The 25928-nt window shown below is 35.4% G+C and overlaps 1 protein-coding gene across 1 annotated transcript in view; it reads right to left on the bottom strand.

The window, feature by feature from the left end:
- Positions 1-25928, bottom strand: part of PACRG (parkin coregulated) — a 364259-nt gene that overhangs the window by 156349 nt on the left and 181982 nt on the right. Inside the window, exons 3-4 of the mRNA XM_072409061.1 lie at positions 6501-6672; positions 1383-1532 (exon numbers count right to left, since the gene is read on the bottom strand). Of these exons, the coding sequence (XP_072265162.1) occupies positions 1383-1532; positions 6501-6672 (322 nt within the window). The remainder of the gene's footprint in view (positions 1-1382; positions 1533-6500; positions 6673-25928) is intronic.

Here is a 25928-nt window from a genome sequence, read left to right as displayed (position 1 = left end):
AGGATTTTGAATTTCCCGCCCCGCCTCCCGCCCGCACCGACGCATGCAGCGACGTCACCGGGAAACCCCGGAGATCGTCACTGCACTCGCCGGATGAAGAAAGAAGACAGAAGACGTGTCCGGAGGAGCTGCGAGATTTTTTTAGCGATCGACGCTGGAACAGAACAGATCATCGCAGCGGGGACCAGGTAAGTGAGGGTATTTAAACAGTGAGAAAAAATCGGGTTTAACGGTCGGGTGGTTAATACATGTGTTATACCATGTTTGACTATAATCCTTTACTAAGCGCAGGTGTGCCCTAATCAATTGCTATCGCCTCACATTGAGTTTAACATCTCCTGAATCGTGCAGCTGAAAATTAATCGCCTTAGTTGGCATATTCACAATCTTTGCTCACTTTTGCAGGAAACGGGCAGGCGAGTTCAACAGAACTAGAACTTTGCTGTAATAGAGCTTGCTGATCGGCCCGTGCATACGCGCATTTCATTGATAATTGAATCGGGCATATTGTCATTCGTGACAGTATATGGCATAAGCATACACTGACAAACCAAGCATTCTATTTAAACAATCAATCTGACAAATCTCAAATCACTACTGTTCCCCCACAAATAGTCCTGTTGGAGCCATCCTGGTATTTACACAAGACCAAATGATTTTCTATGAAATGTACACACACACATCTGACTAACACTGTCATCTAAGAACAATGGCTCCCTCTCTATGTCCTAATTCACAATGCAGAAACTAAACTTAACTTGTTCACTGCAGTAACTGATTCCATCATGTTTCAGCAAAATAATTCATAGCGACGTTGTGTTTAATAGAATATGGAACATTGCGTTGTTAATATATTTAAAGTAACAAGTTTTATTTTTTGTTACAGAAATTAGGAAACTGCCATTATCACTTAGGCCCAGCTATGTATCAAATGAACCAGTTTCAATAGCTATCAATTGGAATTTGGTTGTTTCAATAGCCTATCCAAATTATAGGATGATGTTTATTGCATGTGCACAGAGAACACAATCCACTCATCTGCTTAAAAGACAGCTACAACATCTAAAATGTAATTATTAGCAGATTATACAATGTCTTCAGTGCGTCTTTGCTTTATTAAGCTGCATGTGAGATGTGTGGTATATTAAAAAGTAATTTTACTAGATCCTACCACTGGGGAAATGCAGTACTTGTTCTATTCTGATCTTTGGATTTACCTGTGAAGATATATCATCGAAGTGATGTTACCATATTCCATGATTCCTTTCATTAAAAATAAAATGACTCAACTTGAACTTCAAGACTTGGAAGCATTCAACGAACACATTTGTATATTATGATTGGTTTCTTAAAAAATAAAGAAAATAAAAGTAAAGTCCTACCATTTATATTCTTGAAGATGTTGAGGATGGGAAGAATCTGTCGGTAGTAAGGGACAAGGGCTTCGCCCACCATTTCAGATGATACAACCAGATGCTGAAGAACTTTAAGAGTAGTGCAGATCACTTGACGGTTGCGAGTGTTCAAGGCATCTAAAACAGGACAATAAGATTCTCGGTTATTGAACTTTATACAGCCATGGGGTTTCCAAATGTATAAACTTATGTTCAGATTTGTCATATTTGTTCCCTCTTTTCCTATATTGGGTCACAAACTAGCCATTTTTATGTTACAGTCAAGAAATAAATCTGTACACAACACCAGTGGCAGGAAAAGTCTTTATATCAAGAAACGCATTTCTCACATGAATAGCTGTGTTTCTAATAATGACATTTGTCTGCCATGTGTCACTTGTGTGTAGCCAAAAAAACAGCAATGTATACTATTTTTAATGAAACATATAAAAAATAAATAAAATAAAATTTGGGCAACACTTTATTGGTCTATTTATACTTAACACAGGTGGTCCCTACAACTGAATGTACATGGTGTAGCCAAAAAAACTTATCAGGTGCAGGCAGGGCAGTTAAAATGCACTGTACATTAAAAAACAAGTGATTGGTTTTTTTTGGTTTTTGTTTGCAAACCTACTTGAACTAAGCTTGGATAGGCAGGCACATCAAAGTTGATTTTTTTTTATTTTTACTAATAAATACAAGGAAAATACATCGGCAGCTATAGTTTTTGTCAAAGTTTTGTGAAAAGTTTTTTTTGTTTTTTATCAACAATAACTTACATAGGTCTTTACAGAAAAAAAATCAGGGTTAAAATGTCATATGTTGATACATTTATAAAAAAAACAGTACATATACTTTTCATTCTTTCATTTTTTCACCCTTTTTATTGCTACAAAGCAATGTATTTCAGGCCCCTAAGGCACTGTAGGGAATTAAGCTGGACTCTGCTGGGAATTGTAAAAAGGTCTTTATTAGTCAAAGCCTTGAACAAAACTAAAGGATGGATTGCAGCCCTGATGTTATAAAATGCTGCCTTGTGTGACTGTTATTTGTTCCCACAGTTTCTGCTGACACCTCAAGCAGACCCCAAGAAGGCTATTCTTCCTTCACATTGGCTCCGTTATTAGTCTATTCAATACATAGAAAGAAATCACAGTGACTTTTTTTGGACACTATGACAACAGGAAGTCAACCTGTGAAGGGACAAATTCAGAATCTCTTTAATGACTACATTTTGCAAACTTTACAGTTCTTTTTAGAAGCATTTTCACTGAAGCGATGCAAAAGACTTTACAAAATAAACTGGAAAAAAAATGAAGTGGGTGTTTAGAAGAGGTCCAAGGTTTAAGTTTTAATTCAGTAGAAATAACTACCTATTTTTAACTAAGACAGTCATTTAAACAGGTATTATAAAATGAGTAAAGAAGAATGGATACAACATAAAACAGACTAATATCCAGCATTAGTTTTAACATGTCAATATCAACATCACAGGGGCTTTTGAATACAATGAATAAGGTTGGACTTGAAATACCTACTCATAATGTGGAAATACCATTTTTTTCTGTTTCCAGAGATATTACAATCTTAAATTGTGTACTTATATATTAAAGTAGAACTTTAGGCAGTTGTTTATACATTTGGTTTGTTTGGCATTACAGCCACTGTAAGGTTTCTACTGCTATCTGTATACTTGTTAGGAGGATTTACTGCCTGTCATTAGGAAGAGGGAAAAAATTATACCCCTATATAGAAAATCTAAGGTAATCAAATGTTGTTTCCATGAAAGCTTTACATTTTTAGATTTAATTGTCACAGGGACAAGAAGTGAGGCTTAATCTTTTAAATAGGGAATAGACAGCAAAACAAATGTCCAAAGCCTAAAATACATGGCTGGGGATATTTTTAACTGGGTACACCTTTTCTAGTGATAGTTGTCCTTAGGGAAATTTCCTCTTAATTTCTGTTGTATCTCTAGGATAGTATGTGAAAGGAACTCTCCCTAACAGGACACAAACCACAAAGGTACCCAGGTGTTTTATGGATGGATGGATTCTCTACTGCATTCAAGAATTAAATCTGAAAAGATAGCGTTACCCTTGCGGTGGGTCTGTCCTTGCTGGTCACAAATCTAATGTTATATCGTACAACGCAGGATCATCAGCCCTTAACTGTACAAATGGATGTCAAGGCCTGGTCCACATTCAAGGGAACCAGACAGCAGATGAAATGTGTCTTCTAAATTATTATACACTGGTAAAAAAAAAAGTGTATCCTGTGCACAAGTGGGGAGAGACCCCAATTAAGGTTAAAATTACCCTAGTTTGGCTTCAAAAAGGTTTGACCAAACATGTTAAACTTTAAATTGAGAAGCAAAAAAAGTTTAACACTTAGAAGTGATAAATTTGATACAATCTACTTGTTTTATAATGAGTAACATTTCACCCCGATAATTCTGGTTTGGATTTTCCCTCTACAGTCTTTTATAAGATTTTCTCCTAGAAAAACAATTTAGGAAAAAAAATAACATTTAAGGCCCATTTTAACAGATGCCCTATGGGAATACATCTTATGGGGTCGTGCAGCACCATGCGTTGTATGGGCTACCTAACACTCAAAGGGACATTCACTATTTTGATGGTGCACCACATTTGATTGTGCATTGGGGTGACATTATAAATTATAGCAACTCATCACACAGACATGCAGTATGTGCGCTACCATGAACATCCTTGCGGTGAATAGGTCTAATTGGGTTCTTAAGGGGGAAACCTGTTATCCTATCATAACTTTGCCACACTAAGTAGGAATTTGTGTCATACCCTCTACCACAGGGGTTCCATGCAAATATAAATTACCCTCATATAGAACACCCTGATATTAGATGGCCCATTTTTACTACATTGCCCAAGAACTGCATTCATTCTGCCACCAAATGCCAAGTTAAGTTACCAGTTCAAAATGCTGTCATTCCTAATTACCTTCATCATTTAATAGTAAATAGTGCTAACTATTAAGCTGATTATTATTTTTACTTTGAAATTGTTTTAAATAAAAAAAAAAGCTTGATAAACTGGATACAACAAATCAGCCAGTGGAGTTGAGATTATCCAGTGTTGCAGGGCAGAAATCTGCTTGATCTGTTAGAAATCCAGTGGATTGATTTTCTTATCTCTGTTCAAGACAAGGTCATCAATGAAGAATGGTAAGACAAGGAATACCCACAGGAGACCAGGAATTAAATGATATCATTAGTTGTCCATCAGGGATTTAAATAGTGATGGGCAGCCAATTACCCAACTTGATGCACTAATGTGTCCTGTGTGCAAATCCCTTAACTTGATTCTCCAGTGCGATCAATCTTTGCCAGAATAGTGGAACATTTCTAGATAAATTCTGATCTTTTGTAGTAACAGTAAAAGATATGCCAATACAGGCCAATGCTGAAAGATGTCCTGCTGCAAGATAGATATGGTACTTTTTTTGTGCTGATAACAGTTTGAGTTTCAGTCCTGACACAACAAACAATGTATACTGCAATTCCCACGGCCTTTCAATGACAAGGTTGCTTTCAAACATGCTATATGAATATATCATATACAGTTCTTTAAATGAAGATCCTCTAATAACAAGCACATTTCGTGTGGGATCAGCATCATTTTTTATGAGCTTAATTTTAGTCTTCCTCTGTTAAATTGAAGTTTTATATTTTTTAATAAATCATTTAGTAAGAAGAGCTCTACTCCATTTCTGATAATTTAGAAATGTTCATACCACTCCCAGGTTTATGACTTAATGGAGACCTAGGGAAATACATTAGGCTGCCAATTGCAATAAACTGCAAAGTTGGTAATAATCATGCCTGCATTCAGAAACAACAGACTTAACACATTATCATTTCACAGCCAATGTCTATATGAAAGATAGATCCATAGGGCAGTGTTTCAGACTGAATGTTAGGGGAATTGTGTGCTCTATTCTGTGTTTCTGAAGCCAATGATCCACATAGAATGTTGTGTCCTAAAGTTGATCCAATCGGGTTTGAAAAAGGTACACTATTAGCTTTTTTTAAAAAACCCATCCATTGACTGGACACCTGCTATTTACCTAGCACCACTTACAAACATATCAATCCTTAGTTCAAAAAAGATCCTGTCTTGGAATCCTGCTTTTGCCCATCCTCAGTGATACAGTAGACTGTCCAACAGCTAGCTAATTGTAGTTCTGATATGCTACAAGATGTACTGTAACTAGCAATAGTTGGAAGGTACGCTGGAATCATTTTAACATAATTACTGCTGTTTAGTGACAGTTTATAAGGAACTCCCCAGTATTCTTAGTTCACAGAAATTCCCGCTACACAACAAAGTCGTGGACATGTGTGAAAGGGCTGCCCCTGGGACAGGCTATAGCCTTGCTCTTGATCATGAAAATTCTACTACTCTGAAGCATGCAGAAATGTCTGGTACAGTGTATTAAGAGAGCTTCCATGTATTCCACTACATGACACCACTGACTTGTTCCTGCTGCATATAAAACAACACTGCCTAAGGTCTTTACACAGACTCTATTGAATTCTGCATGTCAAGGAGTCCCCAACTTTACTTGATCATACAAGTAGTCACTCCATCACTTTTTCTGTAGCTCCATCTTTCTTTAACTCTTTTTACTAAGGAACACCAATGCTGGTCAGACCCAACTCATCCTGCTAAAGCTAAAAAAAACACAAGGATTCAAAAGAATAGGGCCAGATCCTAACTTATTTGAAGATTAATTAGGCCCAAGCTTACGCCCTATAAATTCAAAAACACCTTTCTCATAATATTGCAGAAAACTAAGTCTTCCTTTTTAATTTGTTTCTTTTGCCTAGTTATGTCCACTACAAAATTGGAAGATTTGAATAAATAAAAAAGGGAACATTATTACAGATGCAGGACATATTCACAAGTAATGATAATATAATGATAATAATAATGTGCGTGATAGAAATATTAATACGCCAAATTAAGTTTGAGGGTTTTGAATCATAATGTAGTGCATTGCAGGTACAGCACCAAATAAGAAAATGACTCAAAACTAAGTCAGGTTTGCCCACATACTTACTTTTTATGGGTATAATGAGCTGTGGAATGACAGGCAGAATTTTTGGTCCTCCATGCTCTAGCATGTCATGGACTCCCTGACGTGCAAAAAATTCATAGGGATGTGTCATTTCACAAAGACCGTCAAAGAAGAGAGGCAAGTAGTGATGATAATCCAGTTTTTCAATCTCCACCTAAACAAACATAGAAGTAAAACGATGATTTAATAAACATTCAGCACAAGAAGTAAAAACAATAGTTAAATTAAAGTGATGCCAAAGCCTAAGATATACTTACAGAAGCAGCCTTAATGTGGATACAAACTATTAAAGACACATTGTGGGAAACAGATATTCAAAATTACTCTAATTGACTGAATATGAGTGTTAGTTTGCCTGAGGGCTTTGGCTCCACTGGGATGCCAGTCTAACTACTGATGCAGTCTGTCTAAATATTTCTGAGAATTTAAAACTAGAACAGACAAATGTATGGAGATTTTTTTCCTACATTTCTTAGTAAAATGCTTGTTATTTTTAATGCAATAATATATTTTGCTCCATCCTGCAAAGCCTTTTATGGAATGGCCGTAAATGAAATGATAAATAAACTTCCATTTCCTGAGATCCTTCTGATAACTATAAAATTAAATTTAGTTAATAAAATAACATGTCACACACATCAGAATTCTACTTCATGGCTATTATCAAATAAACCACAGTTCTTTTGTTATGTCCAATGTGTAATTGATGCTGTATGCACATGCTGTACCAATTTTGTTAAAAGACAACATAATGAAATATATGTTAAAATATAACAGTATATAAACATTCTTATTCTTTAAAGTAAGGAAGGTGTCATCTAGATCTGCAGGTGCAAGGTATTGCGCATGTGATCAGCTATAACAAAGGCATTTGCAGAATGCAAAGATTCAGCTTTACAGTTTACAGCTGACATGGAATCCTTGAGAGTTAAAGGTATAGACTGTGTTGGTAATAAGGTAAAAGGTTGGTATCCAAAAGTTTTTTTAGATGTCATATATATATATATATATATATATATATATATCTTTTTTTATTATGTAGTGTGACATATCAAAAAGAAAGGAGAGTCGAAAGTCTAGCTTTTATACATGTAATGTAATAAAACATTCAGTACTTGTGATGTTTTTTTTTTTTTTTTTATATATGCTTTATATATATTTTTTCCACATTTAAATATATAAAAACTGAATTTTTTTTAACCTACTCGATAGGCTATGAACAGGATTTTTGCATATTAAAAAAAGATTTAATTAGAAACTAGGGTTTTGTGCAACTTTAATCCTTTGCCTCATCATTATAACAGCATGGGCGGTGCCACACCAAATGCTGAAAAATAACAAAGTAATTTACATAAAGTAAGTTGGCATTATCTTCATGTCGCTCTTTATCCTCTTCTAATCATATATCACTTAATTTAATTTTACCTGCCATAATTATAGCCCATATCATATTTAAACTGATTTCTCTACAAGTATCCCTTGGCCAATTCGATATACTATAGATTGTAGATTTCATAATAATAAATATCTCTGGTATTCACACTAATCAGGCTTTTGTTTATGTCAGGTTTTATAAATAAAGTGCATTTTTTGTGAGCTTTGGTTTTATTTTTTCAGAGGGCTCATTGAATCTATGCTTTAGATACAAACATTTCCTTTTTGCTAAACCTAAAATCTAATGGGCTACATACTGGCATTCAGTATGGCCCTCAAATGAGCACAATTGATTCCGTTAATGAAGTGAATAATTAGACAGATTCATAAATCATGTGATCAGAAAGTCTCTGTTTGACTTGATTGTTTACCAGGGGTATTAACAGCTCCTAAAATGATATAGCCAGTAAGAATGAGCAGAGGAAAGCCACATATGTTTGGGCATTGCACAGGATTTGGCAATACACAGATACTGACAATGTAATGTCTTTTCTACCAAAATGAAGAAAAAAAGTAGTTATGATGATTAGTAAATTGTCTTATTATCAACTGGGAGATTGCTTTTTATATCTAGGTGAAGATATCTTTTGAAAAATATCTGCTCCTTAATAAACCAAGCTATATGCCAAATTACTCTGCATTGCTCGGCAACACTTTGTTTCGGTTAATCCCATTTGGTTGAATACAATGATTAAGTTCGCTAAATATATTCATAAACTGTTATTTCATACAGCTATCTTACAGTGGTGACTATAAAACACCATTTTCCCTTTCTCCCTATAAAATTTGGTTGCCTGTACATTTTTTTGCCAACAGCATATAATTTGTAGGACACAAGAAACAGGAATAGTTAATAATGTTTGTTTAATTAGCTATATGTTAATAGTTTGCAAGAAGGACTGCAAAATCTGTTTTACAATCTGAAAGAAAAAAAAATGATCATTTGTGCTGTGCCAAACAGTTTTCTAAAATGTATTTAAGGAAACTTGCTGCATTCATAGTGTTTGCTGGTAAAATGTGTGCCTTTGCAAAGATTAAAATCACCCTTATGGTGCTTGGGCCCACAAATTACAAATTAAATCACCGCTTTGGTTTGACTTTCTTTCCTTTCAATAAAAATGTTTAATCCAAATAAACATAATATTATTTCATTTATATTTACTAAATATCTACACATATTCAAGTTTATATGATAAAAGAAAGGTCCAGGGAATGAACTATTAGGTTGTGGATATCACATTTTGAATGAAAAAGATGAAATGAAAAAGTTGTAAGTATGGTAGAAGTGACCAGATATGTGATTTAACCTTCAGGTACTTCAACAAGGAAAGCATATTAGGCTAGTCAGGAAAACCTGTGAATGTGGTCATCAGAAATAGAACAGTATTTGGCTCCATTCCTAAGGCAAGGCGAAGCACTGTCTTCTACAGACAAAACTTTACACTTACATGGTGGTATGGGGTAAATCATAATCATAAACTGACACACAATGGGCATAAAACACTGATGTGATAAAACTGGGTTCAAATCTAGGACGTTGGAAGTAAATAACTTTAAAAGGTTAACTATCTGCAAAATAATAACTGGTAGAAAAGTTGATAATTGAATGTTGAAAAACAAATGTAAAATGCCCCTCAATGAGTAGGATATGGTCATTATGTATAGTGTACAGCTCTACATTACACAAAATCTGTGTTTTCTTGGTATCTCATTTTATAGTTAGGGTTTGTGTCAATGGGCATTTGATTTCTTCAGAAGGGTTTTGCATTTCCATGTAAATCTGTGAAAATACAAAACATGCTTCAAAACCAGGTCAAAGGTAGGCCAATTAACCCATCTCTGTGATCTAAATCCCCAGAAGTGTCTGTAAAACCATCACCTAACATAGAATTATAATAATCTTTTGGGTGGTTTCCACTGAGTACAGGGCTTCTCCAATACTTGCTATGCCCTGATATACCTACCTATATTTTCTCCCAATCCTTAGGAAAAAAACAACACATGCCTTTATCCCGACCAACCCAACCAAGTTTTTTTTCCATTGGCAGGTAAAACAGCTTCCATGTCTGTTATTCTATAGAATATTGTTATATATGTATTATAGTATGGTATCTTTTGGAAAGTATCATTGTTATTTCTTATCTTTGCTCATTTTTCATTTGTGTACTGTAAAAACTATGTTTTTTTTTTTTTTTGGGGGGGGGGCCCTTTAATTTCCCTTTAGGCTAATTACAATTTTTTGAATGAAGTATAAAGTTTTGAATGAATGTACATATACATTTAACTATCGGCACAGGGAAATTTTATGTGATCTCTGTTTAAGATACCTTTGAACAACTTTTTTCTTTTTTATTTCATTAGAGAATGGTCACAGCATTATTAACCGAACTGCAAATCCAATATGAGATGGAAAGTGTGACTTCACTCTGCAAAGTGCTATTCATTTTATTCTGCATTAGTTACTTTATATGGGACTTTTTCAATTAAGAAATTGATCATTTGGCAAGGTTTCAAGGCCTTATTTCTGCACGTGTTCATATTCAGTAATAAGTGCTCCTATAATGTGACCTTTCAAGGTTATGTAAGCAGCTTGTTTAATTAACTACTTTAGTACTGGAGGGAGGAAGGGATGTATGAGAGCATAATCCATAGTAGAGGGCAATGAATAAATAGCCTTTTAGAATAGATTAGGGTCATGTTATGTTTTTTAATAAGTGGATTTCTTCCATACCTATGCAGCTCCACATGTCAGACAGTTAATAACAGGGTTTGGGAAATGCAGGCAAAATTCATTATATACCATATTTTCCGGCGTATAAGATGACTTTTTAACCCCGAAAAATCTGTGCCAAAGTCGGGGGTTGTCTTATACGCCGGGTACCGGTACTTACCTGCTGCTTGCTTCATGTCCGGCGTCCCCGCGAGTCGTTTTCTCGCGAGTCCTCCTGTGCAAGCTGCACAGGAGAACGCGAGCCTGCACAGGAGGACGTGAGCCTGGATTGGCTCTCCAGTGGAGAGCCTGGATTGGCTCTCCACTAGAACACGCCAATTCATTAAAAGGAACGCGCCCATTCATTCCTTAGAACTAGTACTGTACTGTTCCTTCTGCCACTCAGTTCTTGCACAATAGCGAGATCTGACAGGCAGAAGGAACAGTACAATACTGAGCGTATAACACGACCCCCAACTGATTGGTTGGAGTGGGGGGTCGTCTTATACGCCGGAAAATACGATATATATATATATATATATATATATATATATATATATATATACACACAATATTGGCACTTGCATTTATGTCAGAAAATGCACCACTTCCCACAATTGTTGCAATTACAAATGCTTTGGTATTGTCATGTTTATTTCTTTTGTTGGCACTGGAACAACACAAAAAAACAGAGAGAAGAAATCTGTGATATTCCCCACAAAACGTCAAAAGTGGCCTGGATACAATTAATAGCACCCTCAATACTTAATACTTGGTAGCCAACCCTTTGGAAAAAATAACTGGTGTTATTGGCTTCCTGTAACAATCAGAGTCTTTTACCTTTCTACTGGAATTTTGGACCACTCTTCCTTTACCAGCTGCTTCAGGTCAGTCAGATTCCTTGGGTTTCTTCTCCCAACTGCTGTTTTTAGCTCCTTTTACAGGTGCTCTATAGGATTTAGATCTGGACTCATTGCTGGCCACTTCAGAACTCTCCAGCGCTTTGTCATAAGCCATTTCTAGGTGCTTTATGTGGTATGCTTTGGGTCATTATCCTGCTGTAAGACCCATGGTCTCCAGCTGAGACCCATCTTTTTGATACTGGGCCCTACATTGCACCCCAGAATTCTTTGGTTGTCTTCAGATTTTATAATACCATGCAAATAGTCAAGACAACCAGTGCCTAAAGCAGCAAAGCAACCCCAAAACATCATTGAACCTCCTCGATTTTTTGACAGTAGTGTTCTTTTTTTTTTTTGTAAACAGTCGAATGATGCACATTACTGAGAATCTATATTTTGTCTCATCTGTCAAGAGGACATTCTCCAAGAAGGATTGTGGCTTCCACTGGGGAGTTTCAGTAAACTTCAATCTGGCTTGTTTATGTTTTTGGGGTACTTCTTGGTTTTCTGCCATAGTCCCTTTTCATTTAGATGGCAACGGATTGTGTGAGCAGACACTGTTGTTCTCTGTGCCTGCAGGTCACTTGAATTTGTTTGAAAGTTGATCGAGGTTCTTTATCCACCATTCAAACAATTCTTTGTTGAAACATTTTATCAATCTTTCTGTTTCGCCCATGTCCAGAGAGATTAGCTACAGTGCCATGGGCTGTAAACTTTACAATGTAGCATGAAGTAGACACAGGAACATTACGATTTTTGGAGATGGACTTTGTAGCCTTTGGATTGTCTATGCTTTTCTATAATTTTAGATTCAAATCCATAGACAATTCTTTGCCCTTCTTAAATGGTTGCATGTGGGAATTCCCATATGTTAATTACTACAGGTTGGTTGAATTACAAATTAAAGGAGCATCACATGCTTGAAATACAATTATTTAGTACAATTCTGATAAGGTGCCAATAATTTTGTCCAGTCCATTTTTGATGTTTTGTGTGGAATGTCTCAGATTTTTTTTTTTTTTCAGATTCTTTTCAGTTTTTTAGTTTTTCCAGTGCCAACAAGAGAAATAAACATGACAATACAAAAGCATTTGTAATAGCAACAATTTTCTGGGAGAAGTGGAGAATTTTCTGCCATAAATGCAAGGGTGCCAATATTTTTGGCCATGATTGTATATATCCATATTTCTCACAATATCAATGATTTTTGGTAGTACCCACAGATAAACTTTACTGTATAAAAGTTTATCAAATCTTTTTTTTGCTTATTACATTCTTACATTCTACTCATGAGTTATTTATTATCTTTAACAGACTAACAAATAGTATGTATTACACAGCCAAAATTTCAAAAATGATGAACATGACAAGATGTTATCAAGTCTGTTCAAAAGTCACTATGCAATGCAAAATTCACTATGGGCACTATGAGAATTTAGGCTACGTGCACATTTGCAATGGTTCTCGGCTGATAATCGGCTCAGGGCTGATATTGGACGGGAATCTTGCATGTGTACAGCGCTCGTAGTCCATTGTCCGAACGAACAATCCTAATGGAAGTGAAGGGGAAGAGAGCGCAGCAAGGTGCCGCTCCGTCATTCTCCCGCTCCCCTCTCCATAGAGCAGAACAATGCTGCATGTACAGCACTCGTTCATGCATCATGCCGAAGTTTGTCGTTGGAAAGGATTGTGAAAGATCCTTTCCAACGACAAATATTGCACGTGTGTATGCAACCTTGCATGATAAAACATTATCTGCCCTTTTCGGGTACACACAAAGCTGTTTATGCTTTTTACAGCCATTCTTTATTAGAGGTAGGGTGGAAATCTTTCAATGAGGACACCTGTTTTAGGCATGGTGACACAGAAAGTTTGTCTCCTTAAGAGAAAATATTATTGGGAGAGACACTTAACTTTGAAAGCAGATAGTTTAATCTCGGTCAGGAATACTTAGTAATTGGCCTATTTATTAATTCATTCATTTTTAGCATAAATCCTAAAGCAACAACTAAAATTAAAAACAATATATGAGAATGGATCATTTGTGCTTGAAGGCAATATTTTATTGCTTTCTCAGTGGTCCCTACTCTCCCTTCATGCGATAAGTGCATATTGGGTGCTTCCTCCGTCCCCTTCCTGTGGTTGCCAGGCCAAATAGTGAAGGACGTAAAGTCAAGCTCCTATTACCTGGATGAATATTGCAAAAGGTAATTTTTATATAAACATTTAGCGTCAATAAAAGCTATTGGATATTTGGAAAATGGATTGATTATTTGCTGTTATGGATGTAAAGATCGCAAATTGATTCCTGAGGAAGCAGAACATGAGCCTGCAAAATATGTTGAAAACAACTTGACACGTAATTCACGTCATCCAATCAATGATTTTAATTTTTATTATTATGTCTTTTTCAATATGAATGATAACATTTGCTGGCAGCTTGTTTTTGAGCCCAAAGGCCTGATTTAATAAAGCTCTTTAAGACTGGAGAAGATACATTTTCATCAGTAACCCTGGTCGATCCAGCAAAATTAGACTAAATCTGGTCCAGCAATAAAAACATTTGCTGACAAAAAGCAAATGACTTTTAGGAAATTAATTTCAGGTTTGCTGGATCACCCACGTTTACTGATCAAAGTGTATCTTCTCCAGCCTTGGAGAGTTGTATGAATCAGGCCCTATGGGTATGTTTAAATTTGATGACTTGACAATCCCAAGTTATGGTAGGCTCTTTGTGATCGTTCTATTGTAAGAAATTGGGCATGTGGCATTTCAATACTTTATGACTACTGAAATATTTTGTTTATTGAGTTTTTTTGGGTTCAATAAAAAATGGAAGAACACTGATTTTCTGCTATTAAACATGTAAAGAAGTACCAAGTAAAAAGCAAGTAAAGTTCACTTGTGCTCAGACTATTGACGTAAGAACAATAATATTTGTAAAAACTCAAAAAACAGCTTTAAAACTAACCCTCACCACAAATGAAATACAACTGAAGTGCAACAAGCTAGGTACACATTTAAAATTCATATGTATGATCTGCCCTACCTGCGAAAAAAGATTTATAATTTTGTAGCTACTTTTTTTTTTACCCTACCAGTCAACATACAACTAACTAAGGAAACACTGAAATGCAAGAGGTGCTGGACATCACATTTGAGCTCAAATCTCAAAAGTAGTATGTATATTGTTTCCAGAACAATGGCTGTGGTGAAACTGCTCACATTATGAAAATGGATGCCAGGCCACATTAAGAAATAATTCCACAATTTATAGTCCAACAGATACTCCCAATGCATTTTAGGGGTAAAAATACTCCCCTTTTACCAAGGAAACAGCATAGGTATACCAGTGCAGCAGCAAAACCCTTAACATATAATTTATTGACCTTTTACCACTCTCAGCTACAACTAAAGTGAAAGAGCATGATCATTGGATTGGTAAAGAACAGATAACCACTGATGTAGTCTTTTCTCATCAACAAAATCCATTTGTCAGATTCCCAGTACAATAAAATGCAGGAAATCTTGATTTGTTTTCAGTGCTGTCCCTTTCTCTTCTAGTCTGAATACTGATACACAGGGAAATACAGATGCAGACATTTATAGGAAAGATTAAGGTACTAATGGTACTAAGGAATCTATGGTCTTGTATAACTGTTGGTCAGAACAATAAATATATATTTTAAGGCTTTTTGAGTCAATTCAATATGAGATAATATTAATATGAATCTCCATAAATATAAGCATATTTAACAAGTTTCACATTCATTCTCCTATGACAGCAGCCTTTGTTAGATGCCCTAATATTATGTTTAAGTCAGACAAACAAAGCCTCAAGTGTGGATGTGCCCCTAAACTGCTTCCCTTGGTGAGAATGGATGTCTTTTGAGAATAAATATGGCAGCAGTGAGAGGGGTGGCTTTAGAAACTAGCACAGTTGTGTCGGCGAAAGAATAGGCAGTGCATAGTCGATCATAGGAACTAAGTCAATCTGACCCATTCTCATTCTGACCCATGCAAGTTCTAGCAAAAAGGCTGTATACCAAGCAAAATTGTTCGTGTCCAAACAGGACTTATACCAAGTTGGACTTATTCCAAAGCAGACTTAAACCAAGGTTCGACTGTATACCATAAACAAAGGTGAAAGCCATAGCCATATGTGCACTTGTTACACATGCACATATGGCTATGGCTTTCACCTTTGTTTATGGTATACAGTCGAACCTTGGTTTAAGTCTGCTTTGGAATAAGTCCAACTTGGTATAAAACCTGTTTGGACACGAACAATTTTGCTTGGTATACAACCTTTGCTTGGTTCACAGCATTTTTGCTAGAACTTGTATGAGTCAGAATGAGTCATAACACCGTGCGCTACCCTTATTTACCTCTCTCGAAACAAAACCACGACTGCCCACGAGCATCAGTATGCCAGTTGCTACCATTCACTGAACAACCGGCGCTATAACTCTCTGTGAATTACATAACATCTCCTCCTCCTAGTAAGCACTCGACTATACTCAGAATGGTAAAGTGAGGTTAAATTTTTATTTATTTCATCTAATTGCTTTTGTATTTATGTATTTTAGTATTAAGCAGTGTTTAAATTATTTCATACAGCCCCATTAATGTATAATATGCCGATAACAATAGGATTTTTTTTTCATGGGAACAGATTAATCATTTTCCTTTTATTTCTTATTGGAAAATTTTGTTTGGTATAAGTCCAAGGATCTGCAATGGATTAAGGACTTATACCAAGGTACCACTGTATTTATAACTACCTCTGGGCTCATTTGACCCTGACAAATGTACCTATTTAGCAAACTAAAACATCATAATGCATTAGTTTTATATATTTATATTCGGTCAAATATTGCTGACACTTAAGAGAATGCCTGAAGTAATTAGTCCCACAATCCTTCTTTCTGACTTGCTTAATACATATACTGTTTGCATATGGGCTGATTTATTATGGCTATGTGTTGGAATGCTTTGAAAGCACAAAAATCAAACAAATGCGTCTTTCTAATGTAGTTTTTATGCAATTCTTGCGATATACATCTAAAATCAGCAAATTGGTTCCCGGTATGCAGTTTTTTTTATCATATTTCATTTGTCAAATGCATTAAAATTGCATTGAAATGCACTTTTGAACATAAATACATTATGCTAATAATAGAGTTGATTTACTAAAAGAATACAGGCTGTTCACTTTGCAAAGTGAATTACCTCTCTGCAAGGGTATTTTCACTTAGCCTAATAAACTACATATTTAATCATGTAAGCAAAATCCTGTTTTTTACATTTCCTTGATGGTGGTTGGGTGACTTTTGCAAAGTAAATTTTCACAATGTTCCAAAGAGCAATGGAAATTCCCTTGCAAGGTAATACTTTACTTAGGGTATTGAAGAGTTTACTTAAAAAAGTATGTGTTTTCATAAAGTTCTGCTGATCAGTGTTCTGATGTCAGTGAAAGAGGTCCAGATGTGTCCAAAAAAACCTAAATGACAACACAAAGTCATAAGCCCTTATTGGACTTTGTGCATTGACACAGGGACATAAATAAAAAACAGTGGATGTGACATTTACCAAACATTTAATCACTGCAATACAAACACATGCATCGGGAATATTCCCCTGAGTGAAAAGGGGCCTTTTCAAATGTGTGGTATTGCAGTGGGACTGACAGTGCCTGGATGAACACCAAACACACACTGCAGGCAACTAAATTTGCATGCGGCTTTGCCGTGGTGCAGATCTTCAGGTCATAGGTGAGTCCAGCCTCCTACAAAATAAAGGGTTCCAACTGCTCCCATGCACAAGTAAACTATAATCCCATTTTATGACAAACTACAAGCCCATTTTAGAATCCCAGAACAGTTGAATGCAGCATTGTCCCCCAGGCTTATCCACACTCCCAACTATTTTCATTTTTCAACTAAGAGTGCAAACACATTAGCCTGTGGTACAGTTTGCCTGTTAGGCACATACTATCAGTTTGCTATGTCCTTGGGAATGGCTTACCATACAGTTTGCAACTGCAATTGTGCAAGGATCATGCTTTCCAACCGGTTAGGAGAATACATGCATTAAAGTGAGTGAAATCAGAACTGAGCTACAAACTTATGGTATGTTTTCTGTAGTCTCTACAGACTTCTTGTTAACATTGTTTAAGGTGCAGAACACAGGACAGCACTGAAATTTTCACAGGCTAACAAGCTTTTTGCACTAGATATAAATATATACCAAAACTGTTTTAATTGTAGACTACATGCACATGACATGATCATAGATTGGATTGTTCCCGGTTTATTTTTCTTTCAAAAATGAAACATTAAAAAAAGATTGATTGGTTGACTTCAGATGAATTTTTTGCCAAAATGGATCAATAACTATCATGACAGCAATCGTTTTATCAAAATGATCATTAAATGTAATCGTTTTCTGGAAAATTTAGTCCTGGACTGGCTAGTGGACTAGAAAGCTCAATAAAACTTGTAAACATACATAATCATATGACCAGACCACGCTTTAATTTTTATGACTGATGGTAAACATGCAATGGGCTTGATTTATCAAATTTCTCCAACACTGGTAATAGACTATCATAGGAGAACCTGGATGATCTTGGGTGACCTGGAATGGATCTGGTCCATAACTAATACCAAATTATTTGTGTCCATTAAATCAATTCCAGGTTTGCTGGATCATCCATGTTCTCCCATGATAGTTTACCTTCACCAGTCTTGAATAGTTTGAATAAATCAGGCCCACTGTGCAACAATTTTTGCAGACTAGACATTTGATTTGAGTATTGAAAACACATATATTAAAAATAGGGTTAATAATTGTTGATTTTGACACAAAAAGACTAATCAAACATTAACTGAGAAAGGCTGATCTTTTAATTGAATTAACCCTGGCAGAAGTGTTGGGCAAATGATGGATGTAAAGCTTTGTATCATCTTGGCAGTACAAAGTTAACAGGGGCAACATTCTGATTTTTAAACAGATATTCTTTATAAATATGTTCCACACTGGATGGTGCAGAGTGATAAAATGATCAATATTCAGTGAAATATAGCCTGCTAGATTGGACATACATCTAATATGAGAGTGTATGCCTAGCATTATTCACTCTAAAACAAATATTTAGTGATCAGATTTTGTAGAGAACTACATTAATAAATTGTTTTGATAGCTGATGGGTCAGTAGAAGACCCTTTGCCCCCTTATAAAATGTAAAACATGCTAAGAGCAGCTAAATAGAGAACAGACAGAATGTAGCAATGCATGCGGATCTAACTGAAGTGGTCAGGAAACATGACTGATAAACATGGAATGCAGTCAAGAAGTGTTTGTACAAGGTAAATAATAGGCCCTTATCTTGGCACCAGTCAAATGGTTTCTCCTCTATTTAGATTTCATCAGAAATCAGTTGAGCCTTTTAAAAGGTGTCAATCACATGTTCATGTCTGTTGTTTAAAGAATAAAGAAAGACAGTTTGTCTTTGCAAGATCCAAAACCTTTTTCATTCCAACAGCTACTATTCTACATATAAATTGAAAGCTATAAGCACAATGGAATTACCCGGTGCAATTGTCTGACACTGAATTTCAGAATGCAGTGAATATATTAATATTTGCTGTAACAGTGAAAGGTCGATAAAATACAATAATAACCCATCCAAAGTCTATACTATTTTATTGTTATAGTACAGGACATACATTTTTCAGATAAATTTAGAAAAGACACATACCACAGAAAAAAAAACTTTGTGGAAAAATAGAAATTACACATATGTATTAGCTTTAAGGGTGCAGGAGAAAGCAACCAGAATGAAATAGATGCTGTTTGTTTGACCACTTAAGCTGCGTACACACTTCCAATTTTTATCGTTCAAAATGAACAACGAACGACGAATGATCGATTGGGCAAAAATCGTTCGTAAAAAAAGTAACCAACGACGCCGACGAACGAGGAAAGTCGTTGGAAATGAACGACCAGACCGGCGGATCGGATTGGACGACGATCGTTGACCATCGTTCGTGTGTACGATCGTTCGTTGATCGTCCATGGTCTGAGCATGCGTGGTGAACGAACGTTCGTTCACTTCCTGTCGTGCACGTCACTCCCTGTATCGCTCAAATGATCGTATCTATTGTGTGTACAATATCTACGAACGATCGTGTCGTTATCTGTATGTACAGGATCGGTGCTATACGATCGTTCGCAGATATCGTGCAGGATCGTTCGTTTAACAACGATAATAATTGGAAGTGTGTACGTAGCTTTAGGCAGGAAGGTGGGTGGGGTGACTCCTGGGTAAGTAATACACACAACTGCAAGAAAAAAAATGTGAATCCAGATATCCGTATGTTTTGGTCAGAAAATATGGCCTGAACATCTGCAAATTCTAATATTAAATACCGTCTCACACATAGAAAACATCTCTTGTATCTAACAAACGGTATAAATTATCACTACTAAATATGCAATTTCTTTCTCTGATACTTTGATAAGAGGATAATTTGATGCAAATATTTCAGGTAAAATTAGAGATGGTATGACAATGTCCTGCTCTATGAACATGGTACACAAATTGTGTTTACTGACTATGGTCATGATTCTCTGTAAAGATGTATTTATATGAACAAGTCCCTGGTAAAAATAAACGTTGGATACATGAATTTTAGTTATGTTACAATTGTAGGGATTTAAATGTATATAAGGATACAAAAGTATTTCTAATGATCTGATCAATACCAAGACAGATGAAACGTACAAATAAGGGATGTGTGGCATTGACATTAGTAAGATTCCTACAAAGATTTTGTTGAGCAGCTTGTAATAATAAAGGTAACAAAAACCCCATATTCTGCATAATTCTTCTAAACAAAAAAAACTCAAAGACTTTGTTTATGTGCCCTCTAATGAGAAAAAATCTGAGCAAGAATGGAATCCACAACTCATGGGAAATTACACTCCTAAAATAAAACAATGTTACATATCCAAAGTTTGCAAGAAACACTTGAATACTAGAAATCATTATGAGACAGTATTTTATGTATAATAAAAAGTGAAACTTTATAGTAGAAATGTACAGTACAATTTTATGTTTAGAGAAAAAAACCATTGTCAGAGTAGAAATATAGGTGTCCATATTACCAGCTAGCTTTAAGTTGGAAGTTTCAAAGCTGACAATCTTTGTGTATGTCTGGTTATGTTTTAAACACAAGGATAAATGTCTTTTCCAATACTTGTCAACAATGAAAACTCCAATATTCCTATTGTAACAGCTTATTTTGAAGCAGATCTAAACTGAAATAAACAAAAAGTCACCAGGGGGTAGTGCTAATTGGCCAAAGAGGCATTCAATTTCTCTTTTGTCAGTAAAATAAAGATTTGGCTCCTGATGGCTTTTTGTTTTAGCTCTCCACTTTTCGGAGTATACGCCATGTTTGTAGAGCTTGGCTCTGTGTGCAGCGGTGCTACATAGAGAGCCAGACGCTGGAGACAATGTAACTCCAGAGGTTGTGTTACATCACCAGTGAGATGCATCACCAGTGGCTTGTCCAATGGCAGAAAAGTGCCCCATTGGCTTAAAAAGCTTACCATCCAGAGTATAGTTCTACTTTAAGACGCACAGAGAAACAGATCAGACAAGTACAGGTACCTCAGGTAGCCAACTCAAAGAGACCTACAGCATCTGCTCATCAGCAAGGAAACTGAAGTGATTGAACAGAGCTTTCTAATTTGATATGACCACTAATTCCTTCAAGAAATCTCACTCATGGATATCTGGGGGTGTATTGGCCTCAACAGACATCTCACAAAAACTAGACAGGAAGTAAAAACACAAGCACTTCTAAAGGGTGGAACTACATATCTAAACATAGTATAGCACAAATTATGGAAATTATCCTCCATATAAAACATCAGTTTTATGTAAAGATTTTATTTTCATCAATTCAAAATAACACTCCCTCTGCAATCTGTAATATATGAAATCCTGTTTTTTTTTTTTTTTACCTACAATACAGATTACTGCTACAGAACCCTTTTAACAAGTAAATGTAAAAAAAACAAATGTTTTGTTTCTTTATATTTTCTAATAAAAAAAATGCATTTATAATGTACACTATTGGGCCTGATTTATTAAAGCTCTCCAAGACTGGAGAAAATAAACTATCATGGAAGAATTTGGGTAATCCAGCAAACCCGGAATGGATTTCATAAAAATATTTATTATTTGGCAAATGTTTTCAATCCTGGACTGGATCCAGCAATTTCAGGTTTCATAGATCACCCAGGTTGACCCATTATAGTCTATCTACTACAGTCTTGAAGCACTTTGATAAATCTGGCCCATTGCATAATTGTGGTGTGGTTAGTGAATATTTCATATTCCTAATTATTGCACTAATAAATGTTTTCTCTGTAACCAAACGCAATGCTAAAAAGTATAAAAAAAAGAAAGCCAGTGAAAGCAAGCAAGTCAATGAAGAAAAAATGTGTGGAATATTGTAAGAACCCACTGCTTCTACAAAGTTGAAGAAGACTAAAAAAACCAAATAAAGTATATTTATTTTCATTACACTGAAACATAAAGATCATTCTAGTTTTACATCAGATGCACAGAGTTATAGTAGTATACATATATATATATATATATATATATATATATGTTGGATGGCTTAGCGGTTTGATAAAACATGAAGTTTAAGAGCTCAGGGAATTGTTAATAATATTATGTATTTATATGGTACCAACATACTACACATCATCTTTATATGAATAGTTGATGTCAGCAATAGTTGATATGTAATACACCAAAAAACTGGCTTGTTTTTATAATAGCTGCTCTAATTTATTAGTGTCATCCTTTTGACAAATTATAAAGGGCTTGCACCATTGTTCTCTTAATAGAAGATAATGGAGACATTTATCAAATGGAAATCGGTGACCCAAAGGCAAACATACTTATGAAAGTTTTACACCATTATATTATAAAAGCAAAATTAACACAGGGATGTTTTATTATCTACATTTATCTATACCAAATAGACTTGAAAATAGTATAAAAATTTAATAAACCTTCTGACCAAATACAAAACAAAGTCAGGTTAGATTTCTTTCCCTTCATATACTGTATAAACTGTATATATAAATTTTGTATGCAGAAAACCCTCTGTGTTTTGCCTCCATGACAAATATCTCCCTAGCCTAAAATAAAATATCTGCCTCATCTGTGCACATTTGGTCTATTTATTAGGTCTAAATTGTTACATAGTTACATAGTAGGTTAGGTTGAAAAAAGACAAAAGTCCATCAGGTTCAACCAGTAGGGAAATAAACATATCCCATATATAAAACCCTATAAGACATAGTTGGTCCGGAGGAATGCAAAAAAACCCTGGTACAATTTGCTTCAACAGGGGAAAAAAATTCCTTCCTGATTCCAGGAGGCAATCGGATGTTCCCTTGATCAACATTCTCTGTTATCTTTACTTTAAAGCCCTAATACCTAGTTATAATATGTGCTTCTAGAAAAGCATCCAGCTTTTTCGTGACTTGGGTGAAGAATTCAAGGGAGAAAATCACTTATAGTTGCATTGAACATCCACTACGAGCAGGCTACCTTGATAAGAAGTACTCATTTAAGGACAGTGCTATTGCTAAACATGAGAGATTTGGTCCACTGATTCTAAAAGAAATGGAGTCAAAAGTACCGGTAATTGACCTGGAAATTCAGAGTGAGGATTGTTATGATAATGTTCCAGAAGATGATGACTTGATTGTCATTGAATAAATGTGTAAATGTACCGTACCAGACCGTAGACTGTTGTAGGTACATGGAAACAACGTCACCGTAGTAACAAGAAATTGGATGCACAGTTTGTCTGGCCATGCTGGTTTGTGATGACAACTACCGTTATTACCATATACCGGTATTGTACCATATACAGGTAATAAGTTTCCTTTTTTTTCAACAATAAATGTGTACTGTAGTCTTCTTCATGGAAAAAAAAGACATCCCCCTGAAAATAGGACCTAGGGCATATTTTGGCATTTCAAAAAATATAGGACAGTGCCTTATAATCGGGGAAACAGGGTAAGATGTGTGCCTGATGAGTACTGTCCATAATGCCTCCACTGTTCTGGTATGCACAAAAAGTGGGAAAGAAGTGATGAAGCCACAGGTGGTGATTGATTACAACAACACAATGGGAGGTGTCGACAGAGGTGGCTAAGCTATGACATTCTACCAACCGATGGAGAAACCGCAAAGGAAGTTCTACAAGAAGATTTTCAGGCATCTAGTCGAGCAGTGCCTATGGAATGCCTACATTCTGTACGGAAAAAAAAGTCAGAGGCCTGTGAATCATTCAGACTTAATTTTGCAGGTTTCCGAATCCATAGTCAAGAACCACCAAACACCATCAGTGGGTATGAATAGATCTGGACGTTGTGCTTCCACCGTTGTCAACCTAGAACGCCTGACTGGTCGTCACTCCATTAAATACATCCCACCAACCCAGAGAAAGGCAGCACCTACAAGGATGTGCGTGGTTTGCTGCTCAAAGACCAAAGACAGAAAGAAGGTCAGAAAGGAAACCAGGTTCTACTGTCCTGACAGTGATGTTGGACTTCCACACTTCCAAATCTACCACACCTGGAATGTCTACTAAAAATGTAAATATTTTTTTCCTAAAATCCACATTTAATTAAGAGTTAATTAGGATTAAATTATATTATTATTTATAAATAATACTGCACCCTTGTTTGGACAAATTTGTTAGTGAGAATATTTTTAAAAATAATTTTTTTTTTTATGAATTACATTGTTGTGGTCTATTATTTCATTATTTTTATATTATGATTTATAAATATTTATTATATTATAACTTTATAATTATAATATAACAATTAAATATAAATATTATCCCTGAGAGGTAATCCTAAGAATTACAGGCCCACAATATAAAAAAAAATTTGTATGCAAAAAAAAATAGGATCTCTTTTTGCATCAAAAAACTGACAGAATTAGAATGCTAGGGAGGTAATCTCAAACTCTATATCATTACTAAAGATGTTAAACAGTAAAGGGCCCAAAACTGAACCCTGAGGCACACCACTAATAACCTTAGACCATTCAGAGTATGAAGCATTAATTACAACTCTCTGGATGCGGTCTTTAAGCCAGTTCTCTATCCATTTACAGATTGACTTTTCTAAACCTAAAAATCAATAAAAAACCGACAGCCTCGCAGTTTACCGTCTCAATGGAGAAGCTTCTCCATTCTCCATTGGGACGGTAAACTGCAAGGCTGTCAATACTTGTGTCGTTTTTTTATTGATAAGGTAGAAACTGTGTATACCCACATATAAACGTGGTCATTTATGTGAATATCAGGAAGAATGGACAATAAACTAGATATAAACTCAAGAGATATCAATTCCTTTTGGAAAATTGTAAAAGCTTTAAATTGGATGATGGTGTCTGCTTTCTCCTGTGTCTCCCTCCATTTGTCAACTTAACTGTGCATATGAGGGGAGTCTTCAACTATATGGATTACGGATTCCTCCTGAAGAAGTGGACCTGTTACACGAAAAGCGTAGAGGTTGTTCTATATCTAAACGGTTTGATTCTGTCTCTTGGAATCATTTGTTTTTAATGTTTATATTAAAAATAATGTTTTTTTTATATAAAAATTGTCAAATATTTTTTTTATGGGAAATTTGTTTTATATATTGCCGGTGAAGTCCCTTTATTCATTTTTTTTCGAACATGTGTTTATCTTGGGATGTGGCAAGTTGAATTAACTGTATCTAACTGTGGGAGGCTCTATATTTATATACCCTATTGTTTCTCAATCATATCAATTTTGAGCCATTGTGACTCATTTAAGGCAGTGACATTGCTTTTCTGAATTTGGACTTGAGCTCTGCCATTTTCCTTTGTGTACACAGAGCTAAAAAAATGTGTTTAATAAATCCGCCTTTTCTTTATCCCCAGTTACCAACCCAGAGATATCCTTTAAGGGGTCTACATGCTCGGATCTGATCTTTTTTCTAATATTAAATTATTTATTACTATTTTACAATTTGTCTCTCATTTTGAAGTTTTGCACATTTTAGCTACTTTTTACATCTTTTGTTAGATTGTTTAAAGTTTTCAAATGATGAAGCTGATCCTTCTCTTTTATATTTTTGGAATGCCCTTTTCTTGTTCCTTGTTCCTATTACCAATTGGAATATATTTTGTGGTGTGCTTTTGTAGATCAGACTTGAAACATTCCCATTTCTGTTCTGTGTTCTTTGAGGACAATATTGTCTCCCAGTTCAAGTCACAGAGAG

This window comes from Pyxicephalus adspersus, chromosome 4 (assembly GCF_032062135.1).
Source record: "Pyxicephalus adspersus chromosome 4, UCB_Pads_2.0, whole genome shotgun sequence".
In the NCBI taxonomy this organism is placed as follows: domain Eukaryota; kingdom Metazoa; phylum Chordata; class Amphibia; order Anura; family Pyxicephalidae; genus Pyxicephalus; species Pyxicephalus adspersus.
This window is presented reverse-complemented; position numbering and strand designations above follow the sequence as displayed.